General features: G+C 44.0%; 3 protein-coding genes across 3 annotated transcripts in view; 2 read left to right on the top strand and 1 right to left on the bottom strand.

Annotated features, from left to right (window-relative positions):
• Positions 1 to 10336: 10336 nt before the first annotated feature.
• LOC129356632 (polyadenylate-binding protein-interacting protein 2-like) lies at positions 10337 to 16941 on the bottom strand. Its single transcript, XM_055026215.1, has 4 exons — positions 16807 to 16941; positions 16505 to 16646; positions 10486 to 10680; positions 10337 to 10414 (listed from the first exon to the last, which is right to left on the bottom strand). Exons 2-4 carry the CDS (start codon positions 16640 to 16642, stop codon positions 10349 to 10351), a joined length of 399 nt encoding a protein of 132 aa, XP_054882190.1. The 5' UTR covers positions 16643 to 16646; positions 16807 to 16941; the 3' UTR covers positions 10337 to 10348.
• On the top strand, positions 12377 to 12741 carry LOC129356633 (40S ribosomal protein S28-like). The gene has a single exon (XM_055026216.1). It carries the CDS (start codon positions 12418 to 12420, stop codon positions 12625 to 12627), a length of 210 nt encoding a protein of 69 aa, XP_054882191.1. The 5' UTR covers positions 12377 to 12417; the 3' UTR covers positions 12628 to 12741.
• A 297-nt stretch (positions 16942 to 17238) lies between the features above and the next one.
• Positions 17239 to 18487, top strand: part of LOC129356638 (matrin-3-like) — a 19969-nt gene continuing 18720 nt past the window's right edge. Inside the window, 1 exon segment of the mRNA XM_055026220.1 lies at positions 17239 to 17572. The gene's annotated coding sequence lies outside the window, so the exon portion shown is untranslated.

Genomic DNA, 18487 nt, shown 5'->3' with positions numbered 1-18487 from the left:
ATGTTGAAATCTCCCTCAATCCTTAAACAGTCATAATCAATAAGATAACAGCTATTAAAGTCATTGGGAAAATTTGCCACATATTTGGGGTTTTTGCATAAAGTTAGTTTCAGAGATTTTAAAGGAGTCAAATTTTCCCAGAAAACTGTTTAGTTTAGTGAATCATAAAGTATTTTAGCTCTCTTATTTTCTCACCTAACTTACTAGGAGTTGCTGATTGGATTAGTACAGATGCTTCGTTATTGTAATCCAACATTTATCAGATCCAGTTTAGGTGACTGTTTATAAATCTTCACAGTTTTCTTTAGACATCGGATCAATTTGAAGTTTGAATTTAAATCTTTATTTTTTATGATTGCTGTTAATTCTCTGTAATTCAGTGATTATCCTCGCCGAGGGCTAATGCTAATGTTTCAATGCTAGTGATGTAGCACTGACCAAATAGCTTTTACCAGAAAGCTTGATGAGAACATTGGACAGTAATAACCCTTCAACAACCGGGGGCCCCATGTATCAAACTGCGTAGTTTTCACACTAAAACTTGCCAGACAGACAAATTTAGAAAAGTGTGATGTACAAAACAATCTGCATGTTTAAAGCCGCGCTGCTTTATACATCATACCTGATTTGGGTCTGCAGCTGATCTAGAAGCTGCTGCTGAAGTTCTGACTAAAACCAGGAAGATAGAGAACAGAAGACCAGTTTTAAATCCCTGTAGCTCAAAGAATAGACTTTAAAATACTTTAAAATCGCTCAACGGTTTAAAGATCTGCTGCTGTTGTATCAACCTGCCAGACCTCTCAGGTTCTGGTTCTGGTTCTGCTCTGCATCAGAACCAGAATCAAACGAGGAGAAGCAGCCTTCAGCATCTGTGCACCACAGATGTGGAACAAACTTCCAGAAAACTGTAAAACAGCAGAAACCCTGACTTCCTTTAAATCTCCACTAAAAACCAGCTGTTTAGTTTGATTTGAAACGTAATCAATTATTCACTTAATGAAGGAACTTGACTTAATGTCATGTTTTGATTGTTGATTCTATGTTGCATGACTCTGTGTTTTTATGTTTGTTAGGATGTAAAGCTGCAGAAATCAAATTTGATTGGTTGAAACGGAGCAGCTGCTGCTCCGCCTGTCGCCTCCATAAGAACATCTTAATGTAAATTGATGTAAAAACCCAGAGGTCTGCCGCCGCGTGAAGACGTAACAAGGCAACGTCCTTGTTTGTAGCGTTATAAGTATTTGTAATAATAATAATTATATATTTTATTTAAAAGTTGCTTTCAGGGCACATAAGGTCACCTTACAATCAAAAATCAAAATAATAGATTTTAAAGAAAAGAAAACCCATATAATAAAAATAAACTAAAGAGATTTAAGTACAGAGGCCTGTTTGAGCAGCAGCGCGTTCAGCCGGGGTTTAAAGACACCGGTACCGGTACCGGTACCTGCTTTAAGTTCTGCTTAGAGCTCCAGGATGATCAGTCTGGATCAATCTAAACGCCAATAAACCAGCAGATCAATATGATCTGCTGGTTAGCTACATGGCTAGCTACATGGCTTACTCTGTGGCTAGCTAGGTGGCTAACTTGGTGGCTAGCTCCTTTGCTAGCACCATGGCTAACTCTCTTGTTAGCTCCGTGGCTAACTCTGTGGCTAGCTCCATGGCTAACTCTGTGGCTAGCTCCACGGCTAACTCTGTGGCTAGTCCCATGGCTTACTCTGTGGCTAGCTCCGTGGCTAACATTGTGGCTAGCTCTGTGGCTAACTTGGTGGCTAGCTCCATGGCTAACTCTGTGGCTAGCTCGATGGCTAACTCTGTGGCTAGCTCCATGGCTAACTCGGTGGCTAGCTCCATGGCTAACTCTGCGGCTAGCTCCATGGCTAACTCTGTGGCTAACTCTGTGGCTAGCTCCGTGGCTAACTCGGTGGCTAGCTACCTGGCTAACTTGGTGGCTAGCTCCATGGCTAACTCTGGGGGTAGCTCCGTGGCTTACTCCCTGGATAACTGTGGCTAGCTCCGTGGCTAACTTTGGCTAGCTCCATGGCTAACTGTGACTAGCTCCCTGGCTAACTTGGTGGCTAGCTCCATGGCTAACTCTGGGGGTAGCTCCGTGGCTTGCTCCCTGGATAACTGTGTCTAGCTCCATGGCTAACTCTGTGGCTAACTGTGGCTAGCTCCCTGGCTAACTTGGTGGCTAGCTCCATGGCTAACTCTGGGGGTAGCTCCGTGGCTTGCTCCCTGGATAACTGTGGCTAGCTCCATGGCTAACTCTGTGGCTAACTGTGGCTAGCCCTGGCTAACTTGTGGCTAGCTCCATGGCTAACTCTGTGGCTAACTGTGGCTAGCTCCCTGGCTAACTTGGTGGCTAGCTCCATGGCTAACTCTGGGGTAGCTCCGTGGCTTGCTCCCTGGATAACTGTGGCTAGCTCCATGGCTAACTCTGTGGCTAACTTTGGCTAGCTCCCTGGATAACTGTGGCTAGCTCCATGGCTAACTCTGTGGCTAACTTTGGCTAGCTCCCTGGATAACTGTGTCTAGCTCCATGGCTAACTGTGACTAGCTCCCTGGCTAACTTGGTGGCTAGCTCCATGGCTAACTCCCTGGATAACTGTGTCTAGCTCCATGGCTAACTCTGTGGCTAACTTTGGCTTGCTCCCTGGATAACTGTGGCTAGCTCCATGGCTAACTCTGTGGCTAACTGTGGCTAGCTCCGTGGCTCATCCTGCGGCGATGAGCCTCAACCCTCAACACGCCATCTTAAGAATGGTAAAGGACAGAGCGGATGAGGTCAAGGTTGACATCAAGGATATTAAAATATCTATTGAGTTCATGTATGCCTGAATTGAAGACCTAAAAAATGAGAACTGAAGAATCAAACTGCAGAATTGGAGGCGCAAATAGAAAGAGCAGCAGGAACATGCTGCAGATGCAGAGCGCTGCAAGCGGAGATGATGCCTCCAGCTCTAGGGACTGGCTGAACAGGAGAATGAAGAGCTGAAAGAGAAGGTTGCAGCCATCCGTCACAAATTGCACCTGATCTCGGATCAAAAGCAGCTGAAGGAATCGACGTGACTCATCGGCTGGGAAACGAATGGACTGTCAGAGCAGAGCCATCTATATCCTGTTTGCTTCGCGTTCAGTGAGGGACGTCATCTGGAGGTGCGAAAAACAACATCGACCTGAGAGAGAACAAAGTTGGTTTCGTTGAAGATTTATCCAAGGAAGACAAGGAAGCCAGGTCTGCTCTGGCCAATCGTTGAGCAGGATCCACGGATGGGAAGAGGGACAACCTCATGGGACAGAAAGCTTCTGGATGGAAAGAAATTCAAAGGGATTCTGGAGAATAGTATCTTTTACTCAGCAGTAAACATTATCATTATTATTTTATTTTAGGACTCATCTTAAATGGGTGACATTTGATGAAATTACTTTAACTTTCATAAAGCCCAGAGCTATTATTTTTATCTGTTAATACCAGAGTCTGCGTAATGATGTAAAATAGTTTTTCCACTCAACTGGACAGACGTCCCTCCAGATTTAGAAATGGACAGAACCGTCTTTTGGACTTCTCCAATTGGCTAAATTTATTAGATATTTGGAGACATCATCATCCTGCTGATACAAAATTCACCTGGAGTAACAAAAGCTTTGCAACTCAATCTAGAATTGACTTCTGGCTCATTTCAGAGGATATGGAGAGTCGACTAATGCAGGTACAATTTGCCCTGCGGTTTTAACTGATCACAAAATCATTTGTTTAAAAGTAAATCTTTCTAATAAGGAGAGTAGAAGAGTGTATAACCACTGGAAAGTTCACAAATCATTATTAAACTACAGAACTTACATCATTTGTTCAATAACTAATCAAACAGAACTGGACAGTCACTCAAGATAATAACCAATTTGGAAAATATTGGGAATTACTGAAGTATGAAATTAGAAGGTATGCAATCCAATTGAGCAAATAAATAAACTCAGACATTCTTACTAACATGTTAGACGATGAAGTAAAAACTACAGAAACATCAAGAGGAATTAGATGAAATAAAAAAAGAAAAACGTTTTTATTCAGTGGAGATGAAATGGGTTGAAGAGGGCGAAAAAAAGGCAACATGGAAAAGAGAGCTGAAAGAAAGTCATTATCTAAATTAGATATAAATAATTATGTAGTAGAAGATTCAGTAATTTCAAAATATAGAACAAATGTTCATAAAAATCTTTCTAAAAATGATAACTGCAGATGGTAGACTTATCGTCGAGGGGATGTGAACAAAGCCAACGACTCTTTAAAAGACGACTGTGATGAAAAACTGAGGAGATAAAATCATCAGAAACCTTAAACCGAACCAGTCAGCAGCCGATCGTGACCGCTGACGCTCACATCCAACTTTTATCACAATGAAACCGACGAATTTCTTCTAGCAGTTTCTAACGAATTCGTTAACAGTGAATAAGACCATTTAATAATAAATAACCTTCACTCTATGAAATAATGTCTATCAAACTTTGGCCTCCATTTTAGCTAAAGACTGAAAAATGGTTTAAATGATTTTATACATGAATCTCAAAATGGACGCAACATTTCTGACTCGATTAGTTTCAGATTTAGTTGATTATAAAGATCTGAAGCCGATTATTCTGTTTCTAGATGATCAACAGGCCTTTGGTTCAGTCAGTCACAACTTTGTTTTTGACACATTGTCCTTTTTTAACTTTGGGACGTTTTCATTAAAACCTTTTAGACGCTTTATAAGAACAGCCAGTTCTATAAAACTTCTATATGGCACATCTAGCCGATTTCAAATCAATAAAGGCTTTTCAGGGACGTCTGGCCTCACCTTACATTTTTCTGCTTGTTGGCCAAATTCTAAATCATTTAATCAGACAGAGCTCATTTGAGGGAATTAACATATTTGATCAAGAAATTAAAAATGTACAACTTGCTGGTGATACTACAGTATTTTAAAGAAAGTCAGTGACGTTCCTGCAGCTTATAGTTAAATTCTCCAGCATTTCAGGATGAAACTCAATCTCAAAAAATGTGAAATCTTTCCATTATATACAACAATATACACATGCTGCTACTGAACCGTGTATATAACACTGACTTACCGAGAGTTTGAATCTCCACTGACCACAATCACATGGCTATTAATGTTAGTCCTGTTTGTGAAGCTATTAAAAAGAAATGTAACAGCAACAACTTTTCGCATGTTAGAGTCGTTCTGTTCTCATCCGGATAAACGTCTCTTCAAGTTTATGTGGAAAAATAAGTCCCATAAATAAAAACTGTAAACTCTTTAGCTGAAGGAGGTTTAAATGTTTTGACTTTTACTGTCTTTAATCAAATGTCAAAAATGAATTGGACAAAAAGATTTCCAAACAATCCAAATTCCATGTGGAATATTTTCCCAAGTCCTGGGTTCAGTAAACCGGAGCGTCTCATTTTTTATTGCGTTTTCTCAGTTGGAAAACTTCCAGTCAAACTTCCTCAGCAGGTTCTGTGATGTTGGATCTTTTTTATAAAACAACTTCTGTCCTCATTGCTGCATCATATGGAACAATGCTGACATAAAAACAAATCATTATAATAATAATAATATTGATTTGCTCGCCAGTAAAGGTGAGTGATTTACCTCTGAGCATTTTATGAACAACAATGACATAGAGATTTCTCACACAGAATGTGAAGTGCTCATTAAAGCTGCTCTGTTGAGCTCAAACCAAACATCCAAACCTTCACGACTCAACTTCAACTGAAGGCACTAAAATAATCAATAAGAAATTTACAAACGGGTTTATCACAACTTTCTCCACTCCCATAAGTAAACATAGATCAATTATTTGAGCAAAACATTGTGGAGTGCAAAATTTTTCCATTCATCCATTTTCTTCAGCTTATCCGGGTCGGGGTCACGGGGTCAGCGTCTTCAGAAAGGAGGCTTCCTGCTGCCAGCCTCTTGCTCCAGCTCCTCTGGGAATGCCGAGGCGTTCCCAGAGGAGCCAGGCGGGATCATCGTCCCTCCAGGAGACCCGGGGCCTCGTCCTCCTCCGGAAGGGGACGTTTATTGCCTCATGAATATATTAAGATTTTACCTACAGGGGCAGCACAGTGGAGCAGTGGGTAGCGCTGTTGCCTTGCAGCAAGAAGGTTCTGGGTTCGATTCCCGGCCCGGGGTCTTTCTGAACAGAATCTGCATGTTCTCTCTGTGCGTGGTGGGTTCTCTCCGGGTTCTCCGGGTTCCTCCCACAGTCCAAAAACATCACAGTTAGGTTGATTGGTCTTTCCAAATTCTCCCTAGGTGTGTCTGTGTGTGTGTGTGTGTGTTGTGTGTGTGTGTGTGTGTGTGTGTGTGTGTGTGTGTGTGTGTGGTAGTTTGTCCTGTTTGTCTCTGCGTTGCCCTGCGACAGACTGGGCGACCCGTCAGGTGACCTGTCCATGTGTCCAGGTGACCCGTCCAGGTGTCCAGGTGACCTGTCCAGGTGACCCGTCCAGGTGTCCAGGTGACCCGTCTCTCGCCCGCCACGCAGCTGGAGAGTCAGCAGCTCCTCCGACCCCGTTAGGGAGGAGGTGATCAGAAATGGATGGATGTATTTTACATACATACTACCCAGTAAAAATAATATTTGCCGCAGCAACAGCTGCTCTTGTTGTCAGTGTGAAGGTGAAATTATTGATCGTTTATTTGTAGAATGTTCTCAGCTGCAATATTTTGGTCGGATTTGCAAAAAGCTCCTTTCAGAAAAAATATTCTTTTATCAAATTTACAAATTTTACTCAGTTTTAACAATTCAACTTTTTCTTTAGATGAAATATATATAGTGAATCTTATTATAATCCTAGCAAAATATATGTCCACAAGATGAAATGAAGTGGAAAAAAATCCCCTTTTAATAATTTTCAAAAAACTGACTTAAAAATGTATATTGGCTTTGTCGGAAAACTTAACTTTAATAATAAGAAAACTGGTAAAAAATTGAACTCTTCTCCAAAAATGTAACTTTATCTCATAAGCAGATCCGCTGTTCTTTTTTTTTTTGCTTTTGTTGTGCTGTTTGCTGTAATATACTCTTCTTCAAATGTATTTGAATATGCTTTTAACACTTTTTGTTATGAAAACCTAAATGAAAAAGTACACATCATTTCATTTAATCAATGTATATATATTTATTTAACTTTGCCTTTCTAGACCTTAACATCAACACCCTCATTGAATGTAATTACTTTTATTTGTTTTTATTATTACAATATTTAAATATTTGTCTTTGAGTTAACATCTGTTTGTATGTCCCTGTTATTTGTTTGAAATAAAGTCAAGAAGACTTACTGTCTCTTCCTCTGCAGTGTGGAGTGTCAATGTCTGGGATCATGAGCGCCCCCTGCCATGAGGCCAGAGAACTGCCTGCCTCACCTCCAGTTCTCGGTTTCTGTCGCTGCTGAGCACGAAACACGTTGCACACACAGTTGGTGACAAGATCAGTGTACATTATATACATGAGCTAAATGATGTAAAATCAGTTGATACATTAAATGTTTTTTAGCCATTTAATTGGCGCCGTTCAGACAGGAGGAGCTGCTATCTGAACAACACCAGTTGCTGGAGACTTCGGATCAAGGAGCCCCTTCCATTAAAATATGATTCTATTCTTTTTCCTATGAATATTTTGTTTTGTTGTTTAAAAGCACCATGTTTGATTGTCCATGTTAAGCTGAACGTTCATTGATATGTTGGTATTTCTTGGGGCTGACAGTGAAATGAGTTTAGAAAGGGACGAGTTTGAAACAGGCGCTGAGGGCAGCCTGGGTCCTAAGCTTCTGTGTTGAAGAACTAAGCTCAGTGGAAACATAGCAGCCAAAGTGTGACGCATGTCGGATTTATGAATGTTGTTTGAATTTCAGATGAAAAGGAAAGAAAAGAAAATTTCCAACCATCACATGTCTCTACATTACTTTTGTTCAAGTGTCCAACAGCAGTTAGTGAGACGCTGATCTGTCCAGGTGAGGCTTGGCTCACTGCTGCATCACTGCTGCATCACCTGCAGCATCACCTGCTGCATCACCTGCTGCACTATGAGCATTTTAATGAAAATATGCAGAAATTCAGCAATTTAAAGAAACATTAATCAAATTGGTTCAGTTAAATATAAAATAAATACTTTATAGTAAAAACCACAGAGTGCAAATTGGAATATAATAATCATTTTTAATAACAATGTTTCCATGAAGACTGGTGAGTCTCTGCCTCTGTCCAGCTCTCCACCTGCTGTTTCTGCAGGGAGAATTGCTGATCAGAACCAGAACCAGAACCAGGTCTCCACGGAGATCTGAACTTCCTGCTGGTTCTGGACCTGATGATGACCATGGTGGTGATGAAGATGATGAGATGCAGCGGGGGAGGCGCCGGGGTCAGAGTCATGACCTGCCCTTCTTTGAGTACATTCTCCAACATCTCCCTCTGACCAATCAGCTGCTTGCAGAGCCCAGAGGTCTCGCCCCTCATCAGAATGCGGCTGCTGGCCGCAGCTGAAAAATGCAACTAACCTGCTGCAGCAAGCAGGAAGGGCTGGGATGGACCGCTGTCAGTCTCAGACCTTATGTGGAAATGGGACCATTGCACTCTGGAAGTGAAGGGGGCGCTGTTTGTAAGTAGATTAGTTGTGTTACCACTCCACGCCACTAGAGGCAGTATCAGGCCTGAAAGATGCAACTCAGGAGCAGATTTAGAAGAACACAGGAAGCTACAGAATTAGTTAAAAACTGTGAGCTGAAGTAAATAATAGAGAGAAGATCAAATACAAGCTGAGAGTGAAAATCTTCCTGAAGGTGAAAATAAATCAGATTTTAAAGGAAAATAAAAACAGGAGGATGATATCGGAAATAGTGTCTCCTTCACTTCTGGAGTGTAATGGTCCCATTTCCATATAAGGTCTGACTAACAGTGGCCTGTCGCCCTTCCTGTTAGCTGCAGCCTGGTTCTTCTCTCTCACACAAACAGCTTCTTCCTCTGGCTCCTCAGAAAAATCTGCATTCTGATCAGCTCTGACACTCTGCTGCCCCCTGCTGGGGATGCGCTCGCTGTCTCACACCTCAAACTAGAAACTAGTAGTGGACTAGATTGAAATATTTTATCAAGTTCATTTCAGGATGTGTAGTTAATTAATCACATCTTGATAAGAAACTGTGACTCGACAAAATAATCAACACATTGGAGCAAAGTGTTTTTCTATCCTTCATAGATCTTCAGAAATCTGGACTGCAGATGCTAACATTAGCATTAGCTAACAGTACTGAATAGCATTGAGGTGCTATTTTGGACTGGCATAGCTTGTTGGCAGGCTAATAAATTTTAGCATAATTTTAACAATAGTCTTTAAGCATGAGATTGTTTAGAAACAGAAACTCGCGAGACGGAGCTTTTTTTTTTTTTTTTTTTACTGTTTTTGCCATGTTTTAGTCCAGATAACTTACTGAGTTTGCAGACTCTGTCTTTGTGATGCTTTGTATGTTCTTACTGTTCTTGTATCTCCTCCTGGAACAAAAGCTTTTTTTCAGAACCATAAGTTCATCTGATCCCACTGAGACCCGGTGAACCAGAGCTGGTTCTGAAGGTCCAGGTCCATCTGCAGCTTCCTGAGGAGAATCATCCAGAGTGAAGACAGTGGGAGAAACCATAGACAACAGCGCCCTCTGCTGGACAGCACTGAAAGCTGCACTCATTATTTTCCCGAACAACTGATGTTGTTAATCAACATCTAATCATTTTGGGCTCTGGACAGAACCGGCAGACAGAACCAGACCAAGCCTCTTTTCCTCAATAAACATTTAATTTCATCACTACCTTAAAAAAAATAGATTTTTTTTTACATGTTTTTCTTTATCAGACTTTTTTTTTTTTTTTTTTTTTTTTACAGAACATTAGAAAAAGTTTAAAGACGTCAGGAAGTAAAGCAGCTGAGCAACACAAAGGATTCTGGGAAAAAACGAGAGGAAAGACTGACAGAACCAGGTGGGACTCTGATTGGACCAGACTGCATCACCCCTGGTCAGGTGAGGAGAGTCAGGACAGAACCTGGACTGGGTTCAAAGGTTCAGGGCAGAACAGGTGAGAGAAACAGGAAGGAGCTGATTTACATTCAGAGAGTTTCCTCAGACAGACAGACAGACAGACAGACAGACAGACACAGGTGACCCAGGGAGGCCGCAAACATGGTGAGAAGAGATGTGAGGCGACAGGAGAACTTTGGCAACACGTGAGGCTGAAGGTCCGAGCGGCGGCTGGAGAACGGTGGACTTCCTGCTCATGATGTCACAGAGCAGGCTGGGGAGGAAGGGCGGGGCTAAGGGTCACAGGTTGTGTTTCTGGATCCCTGGAGTGAACTCCTTGGCGTTTGGATTCAGGCTGCTCCTCACCTGCAGGAGGAAGAGGAGGAAGAGGAGTCGAGCTCCCGAGGCGTTCTCAGCTCCCGATTGGCTCAACTCACCACCACTTCCAGGTCGGAGGCGTCGGGGCGAACGTCCGGGTCCAGAACCAGCAGGCTGATCTGGTCCTGCAGCTGAGCCACGCCGCCGGGGGGGAGGTCTCTGGACGGGATGAACCACTCCCACTGCTCTTCCTCATCCAGCATCTGCTGGAAGCAGCGCTCCATAAACTCCTCCTCCCACAGCTCCTCCTCCACCTGGGCCGGGACCAGTCAGAACCCATCAGAACCCATCAGAACCAGGCAGGCAGAGAGACTGTGTTCAGAGCTCCTGGTTTCTATTCTTCAGATTCAATGATTGTAAAATATCCCCACCCTGAACCGACTAACAAACTAAAACTAACCGGTTGATCCAACTGAAATATATTGAGTTAATTAGTTCATCCAGGTTTATCCCACTTCTTTTATTACGTTTTTCAAGTTGTCAAGTTAAACAAACATAAATAAAGTAAATCTGACTTCATTGACTTCAGGATCTTTAACCAGAACCACAACCAGGTCTTTAAATGGAACTGGGTCAATGCTTCGTTATGCATCAGTTATCTTCAAATGATGCAGCAAAGGATTGTGGGAGAAAGATCTGGCACACAAAATATCGGCCATAACAGCTATATATATATATATATATATATATATTATATATATATAATATATATATAATATATATATATATATATATATATATATATAAGACCAGAAAGCTACTAACCATGCATGGAGGGTTCCATCCCAAATCCAGCACCCTGAGACTGTACACGAGCCGCAAGGAAGGAGGCAGAGGACTAGTGAGTGTGAGAACCACTGTCCAGGACGAAACAACTAAGATCCATAAATACATCAGGGACAAAGCCTCAACAGACAATGTGCTCAGTGAATGTCTCAGACAACAGGGAACGGAGGTTGAGGTGCCAGAGATACCATCATGGGAGGACAAGCCCCTACATGGGATGTACCACCAGCAAATAACCCAAGTGGCTGATATCAGTAAATCCTACCAATGGCTGGAAAAAGCTGGACACAAGGACAGCACAGAGGCCCTCATCCTGGCAGCCCAGGAACAGGCCCTAAACACCAGAGCAATAGAGGCCCAGATCTACCACACCAGACAAGACCCAAGGTGTAGGTTGTGCAAGGAGGCCCCTGAGACAGTCCAGCACATCACAGCAGGGTGCAAGATACTGGCAGGGAAAGCGTACATGGAGCGACATAACCAAGTGGCAGGCATAGTGTACAGAAACATCTGTGCAGAATATGGACTGGAAACCCCGAGATCAAAGTGGGAAACACCCCCAAAGGTGGTGGAGAACGCCAGAGCTAAGATCCTGTGGGACTTCCAGATCCAGACAGACAAAATGGTAATGGCGAACCAACCAGACATTGTCGTAGTGGATAAACATCAGAGGAAAGCCGTTGTGGTAGATGTAGCAATACCAAGTGATTGCAACATCAGGAAAAAGGAGCACGAGAAACTAGAGAAATACCAGGGCCTCAGGGAAGAACTGGAGAGGGCCTGGAAGGTGAAGACCACAGTGGTGCCTGTGGTCATCGGGGCCCTCGGGGCAGTGACCCCCAAACTGGAGCAGTGGCTACAACAGATCCCAGGAACAACATCAGACATCTCAGTCCAGAAATGTGCAGCAGTCCTTGGCACAGCCAAGATACTGCAGGACCCTCAAGCTCCCAGGCCTCTGGTAGAGGACCCGAGCTCAGAGGATAAGAACCACCCGCGGTGGGTGAGAAGGGAATTTATATATATATATATATATATATATATATATATATATATATATATATATATATATATAGGGAATAATTATATATATATATATATATATATATATATATATATATATATATATATATATATATATATATATATATATATATATCCGCTCCTCGCACCACGTCACTTCCTTTCTGGTAAAATCCGACAACATGGACGCCAGCCGCGTGCAGCCGATCAAGCTTGCTAGAGTCACAAAAGTCCTCGGAAGAACCGGCTCTCAGGGCCAGTGTACTCAGGTCCGAGTCGAGTTCATGGACGACAGCAACCGTTCCATCATCAGGAACATGAAGGGCCCCGTCAGAGAAGGAGATGTGCTGACACTTCTGGAGTCTGAGAGAGAAGCCAGGAGGCTGCGATAGTGGAAGATGAAGCTGTGGAACATCCGGTGGCTCCAGCTCCACTCACTGGGACGACAGCTCATGCTCACTATTTCAAAACACGTTCAAATGTTTTGAAATAAATTTGGGTATAAATTAGCTGACTGGATAGCTCAATACATAAGGCATCAGTATATCACCCGAGAGGGCAGGGTTCGAATCCAGTCTGGGTCCTTAGGCAAGACCCTTCAAGCTACTGCCTACCTCATACCATGAGAGATACTAAGTTGCATAACATGCCGGCTCAGACGTCCCGGCCAAACAAGGTCTGCGTCAGGTGTTGGGGAACCAGAGCACCTTGATGACAAATGGGCTACTGGAACAAGACGGAAATGGGCGAGAGATGAAAATGTGGATCTGTTGGAATGCTACTACTCAAGTAACCCTAGTCAGAGGGGTTACATGCAAAGACTGGGGAAGGAATGGTTACTTCGACATCCCCAGTCAACACTAAGCGCTAAACAACTAGTAGCTCAGTGTTCCAACATCCGCAAACGGCAACTGCTATCACAACTTGAGATTGACGAGATACAACACAAAAAATGCTACGGCAAAAGGGAGGAACCCGGATGTCAGGACTGTGGGGACTTAACTACAAGTCCCCACCCAGTGAGGGGATACACGGCCCCAATGAGCGAAACAGAGCTGAACGAGACAGCTGCTGACCCGAGAGAGAGAATCATGACCCGAATGACAACCAGGCCTCCTCGGCGCCAATTACAACGGCTGAGTGAAGTACCATCTGAAAGTCTCATTGAGAATGTGAATGCAGCATTGAGAACGATCCCTACCAACACCATAACAGAAACCAATGAGCTGATCTACAACTCAGCATCAGTGATCATTGAGATACTTGGCTATAAGAGCAACCATGAGACCCAATACCCACCATGGAAAAGACGGTTAGAGGCTAACATCAAGGTAACAAGGAGGGAAGTGAGCCAACTGTCAGAGCTCCACAAGGGTACAATGAAAAGACCAGTACCCAGAAAGTACAGGCAGATGCCCATACCTGAAGCACTCGAGACTGCCAAACAGAGGCTCCAAGCCTTGGCCAGCCGCCTAAAGAGATACACAAGGGAGAATGAATCCAGAAGGATTAACCGGCTCTTCTCCACTCAACCAGCTAAGGTGTACTCTCAATGGCAGGGTAATAACAACAGAGCAGACCCACCAAGGCTGGAGACTGAACAATACTGGAAAGGCATATGGGAAAGGGAGGCGTCCCACAACAGCAATGCACAGTGGCTGATCTCTCTACGAGAGGACCACAGCAACCTCCCTGAGCAAGCCCCGGTAACCATCACTGTGACAGATGTCCAAGAAAGAGTCTCAGGTATGAAAAACTGGACAGCAGCAGGGCCTGACATGATCCATGCCTATTGGCTAAAGAAACTCACTGCTCTCCATGAGCGAATGGCAGCCCAAATGAACCAGCTGCTACAAAGTGGGACTCACCCTGAATGGTTAACTGAAGGGCGGACAATCCTAATCCAGAAGGATCCATCAAAGGGTCCAGTCCCACCAACTACCGACCAATAACCTGCCTCTCCACAACCTGGAAGCTCATGTCAGGCATCATAGCGGCCAAGATAAGCAAACACATGGATAAACACATGAGCACGGCACAGAAGGGTATCGGTGTAAATAGCAGAGGAGCCAAACACCAACTCCTGGTAGACCGCACAGTTGCCCGAGACTGCAAAACCCGACACACCAACCTGTGCATGGCTTGGATCGATTACAAGAAAGCCTATGACTCATAGGATCATTGAATGCCTAGAGATGTATAACATCAACAGGATTCTGAGAGCCTTCATTGCAAACTCGATGAAGCTGTGGAAAACCACGCTTGAAGCCAACTGCAAACCACTTGCACAAGTGTCCATCAAATGTGGCATATACCAAGGAGATGCTCTGTCCCCGCTACTGTTCTGCATAGGCCTGAACCCCCTCAGCCAAATTATCAACAAGACTGGCTACGGATACCGACTCAAAAATGGGGCCAACATCAGTCACCTTCTATACATGGATGACATCAAGCTGTACGCCAAGAGTGAGCGAGACATCGACTCACTGATCCACACCACCAGGATCTACAGCACTGACATTGGGATGTCATTCGGACTAGAGAAGTGTGGTCGGCTGATCACAAAGAGGGGAAGGTGATCCGCACAGAAGGGGTCTCACTCCCACAAGGAACAATAGCAGACATAGAGGACAGTTACAAGTACCTAGGTATACCACAAGCAAATGGCAACCTCGATGAGGTCACAAGGAAAGGAGCCACAGCTAAATACCTCCAACGAATAAGGCAAGTCCTGAGAAGCCAGCTCAATGGCAAGAACAAAATCCGTGCGATAAACAGCTATGCCTTGCCAGTAATCAGATACCCTGCTGGAATAATTAGCTGGCCAAAGGAGGAGATAAAAGCCACAGATATTAAGACTAGAAAGCTACTAACCATGCATGGAGGGTTCCATCCCAAATCCAGCACCCTGAGACTGTACACGAGCCGCAAGGACGGAGGCAGAGGACTAGTGAGTGTGAGAACCACTGTCCAGGACGAAACAACTAAGATCCATAGATACATCAGGGACAAAGCCTCAACAATACATCAGGGACAAAGCCTCAACAGACAATGTGCTCAGTGAATGTCTCAGACAACAGGGAACGGAGGTTGAGGTGCCAGAGATACCATCATGGGAGGACAAGCCCCTACATGGGATGTACCACCAGCAAATAACCCAAGTGGCTGATATCAGTAAATCCTACCAATGGCTGGAAAAAGCTGGACTCAAGGACAGCACAGAGGCCCTCATCCTGGCCGCCCAGGAACAGGCCCTAAACACCAGAGCAATAGAGGCCCAGATCTACCACACCAGACAAGACCCAAGGTGTAGGTTGTGCAAGGAGGCCCCTGAGACAGTCCAGCACATCACAGCAGGGTGCAAGATACTGGCAGGGAAAGCGTACATGGAGCGACATAACCAAGTGGCAGGCATAGTGTACAGAAACATCTGTGCAGAATATGGACTGGAAACCCCGAGATCAAAGTGGGAAACACCCCAAAGTGGTGGAGAATGCCAGAGCTAAGATCCTGTGGGACTTCCAGATCCAGACAGACAAAATGGTAATGGCGAACCAACCAGACATTGTCGTAGTGGATAAACATCAGAGAAAAGCCGTTGTGGTAGATGTAGCAATACCAAGTGATTGCAACATCAGGAAAAAGGAGAAACTGGAGAAATACCAGGGCCTCAGGGAAGAACTGGAGAGGGCCTGGAAGGTGAAGACCACAGTGGTGCCTGTGGTCATCGGGGCCCTCGGGGCAGTGACCCCAAACTGGAGCAGTGGCTACAACAGATCCCAGGAACAACATCAGACATCTCAGTCCAGAAATGTGCAGTCCTTGGCACAGCCAAGATACTGCAGGACCCTCAAGCTCCCAGGCCTCTGGTAGAGGACCCGAGTTCAGAGGATAAGAACCACCCGCGGTGGGTGAGAAGGGAATAATTATATATATATATATATATATATATATATATATATATATATATATATATATATATATATATTGGTGCATGTCTCCAGAACCCTACCATGGTGACTGGGTTGGGTTCTGGATGTGGATCGAATCCGTTAGATTCATCAAGAACGGTGAGGAAAAACTAGGAACCTCTGGAGTCCAGGAGGTTCTGGCGGGACCAGAACCCAAGACTAGACGGTTCTGGATCGGATTTAACACGAGGAAGGCTGCTGGCGCTACCAAATTCCTTCAGAACCTGAACCAGCTAACTGTACCGACTCGGAACCGGAACCGACACCGCCGGTTTAAACAGCGGGTCCAGTTACTCACCTGTCTGTTGAACTCCTCCTCGTTCTCCATCCACATGTACTCCGCAAACGGATCCTCCTCGGAACCGAACTGGCTGCTGAGGACGACCTCTCCGGCACCGGTGGGGGTGGATGTGGTTCCGATGGTCGGGTCCTTCATGTCTCTGCGGTCGGGGTGAAAGAGGTGGCCGTTAGTCAGGCCGCTCAGGGCGGCCAGGCTGGCCGTGAGGGCCGCTGACTCACTAGGAGCAGCGGAGCCACACAGCTCGCATCAGAACACAGAACCAGAACCAGGTCAGAACCGCCACTAACTGCGCTTCTTACCTTTTAACACCCAGCAAAAATAATTTATTCGACGCTAAAATTCCCCAACGCCCAAAGAGCAGGAAAAACTCCTCCGGAACCGAAATGGCTGCTTAGCTTCTGTTTGTTTACATCTTCTGCGTCACTGATGGTTGCCTTCTGATTGGCTGGAGGAGCATGCTGCCTTCATGGTCCGTTTGGTCTAGTAGGAAATAGAATATGGAGTTCATGATAATAAGTTAGAAGAGAACATTTAAATATTTATCGACCAGATCAAATCTTCTCGACGTGTTAAAATATATCTGAGACTGTTTCGGTGATACATGAGGCAGGAAACTGTGGGATGAATGAGCCTACAACCTCAGATTCAAACCCTAACTGGTGCTGGCAAACGCCACGGCAGAAGTAGGTCAATACAACGGCTCCGCACTATTTCACCTCCCGAAAGACAAATGGTGCGGCGGGTGGGCGAGATTGGGACACCGTTTCAAACAGCGCAACAGCCGGGACCCGAACACCTTGAAGAACTGGTGAGATCCACTAGGGGAACCATGATGCGAACGATGTAAAAAGAACCGCTCGGTGCCAAAGTCAACGGCTTCTGATTAAGAATAGGAACAGGTTTAGACTGTTTTAAGAAAATCCTAGCATCCTTAAAGGAGAAAGGAGAAAAGGTCGTTGAGGGAAGACTCCAGCAGGGGCGCTAACCGGAAGTGGTGTAACGCCAAAAGCGAAGAAGAAGTAGCATCAGCCGCGGCTAATCGGGGTCTTTTCTGGACAATTTGCGGTAAGTTGATAAATCCATAAAGGGCATGCATTTACTGTGTTTCTGCTGCAATGACAACGAAGCGGTATTGACACGAAACCATTGGGTTCTGGTTTTTAGAAAGGATTCTTTTTGCCCAAAAGCGGGTAATAATGCCTCGTGTTAGCGTCCAAAGCTAACATTAGCTTCTGTTACTGAAGCTAAACTTTTAGACCAGTTTTATTTAATTTTGTTTTAAATTTTGTTCCACTGTTCGCTGAAGTGTTAGATTTTATGTAATTTAAGAAGAAATGAATCTATGACTTATACATTGTTTTTATTTGCTGTTATGTTTTCCGGACGTTATCTTAGCATGAAGCTAACGGTCAGCTTAAACCAATCAGATTTGCTTTCTGCCGCGGATTTATGGAAGACTGTCAGACTTTATGCACCTTAAAATGAACACATCTGGATTCCAGAGCTGATTTATGAAAACGGTTTTATCCACCGATTATTGAATGTAAGTTTCTATATTGTTGCCAGTGTATATTAGACAAGCGTCTCTTCTGTTGCTGTCTCATTGCTTTTCAATGGCTTTTTACGCAACGCTTTTATTTTATACATTTGTATTCTTTTTAGTACATTGTATTTTGTTTGTTGTACGTTTTTATCTGCTTCTACTGTATAGCAGTTTGGGTAAACAGAGTTAAAAAAGCTGTATGGATTGGATTGTGATTTCCTGGCTGCAGTATTAATATCAGCCTTAGTTACAGACTGGAGTATTTATTTTTATCTCTACTGATATATTTTCATTTAAATGGTGAGTATTAACAGAGAGGATGTACAAAGGTTTATGGACATGGAGAACTGGCAGCAAATAGGTCAAAGGGTCAGATTGACCCAAAGACTTTTGGTTCTGTTGGAGTCTGGTTACCAGTCCTCAGGCCAGAACCAGAA

Source organism: Poeciliopsis prolifica, unplaced genomic scaffold (genome assembly GCF_027474105.1).
Source record: "Poeciliopsis prolifica strain line A6 unplaced genomic scaffold, Auburn_PproV2 SCAFFOLD182, whole genome shotgun sequence".
In the NCBI taxonomy this organism is placed as follows: Eukaryota; Metazoa; Chordata; class Actinopteri; order Cyprinodontiformes; family Poeciliidae; genus Poeciliopsis; species Poeciliopsis prolifica.
This window is presented reverse-complemented; position numbering and strand designations above follow the sequence as displayed.

Bases quoted from the DNA above. Each gene is read 5' to 3' on its own strand.
- LOC129356632 (XM_055026215.1), bottom strand. From the start codon at position 16,642: ATGAAGGACCCGACCATCGGAACCACATCCACCCCCACCGGTGCCGGA. The intron at 10,681-16,504 runs GTGAGTAACTGG...GTCCCGGCCCAG, and splicing joins AGGAGGAGTTCAACAGACAG to GTGGAGGAGGAGCTGTGGGA. The intron at 10,415-10,485 runs GTGAGTTGAGCC...TTCCTCCTGCAG, and splicing joins CCTCCGACCTGGAAGTGGTG to GTGAGGAGCAGCCTGAATCC.
- LOC129356633 (XM_055026216.1), top strand. From the start codon at position 12,418: ATGGACGCCAGCCGCGTGCAGCCGATCAAGCTTGCTAGAGTCACAAAA.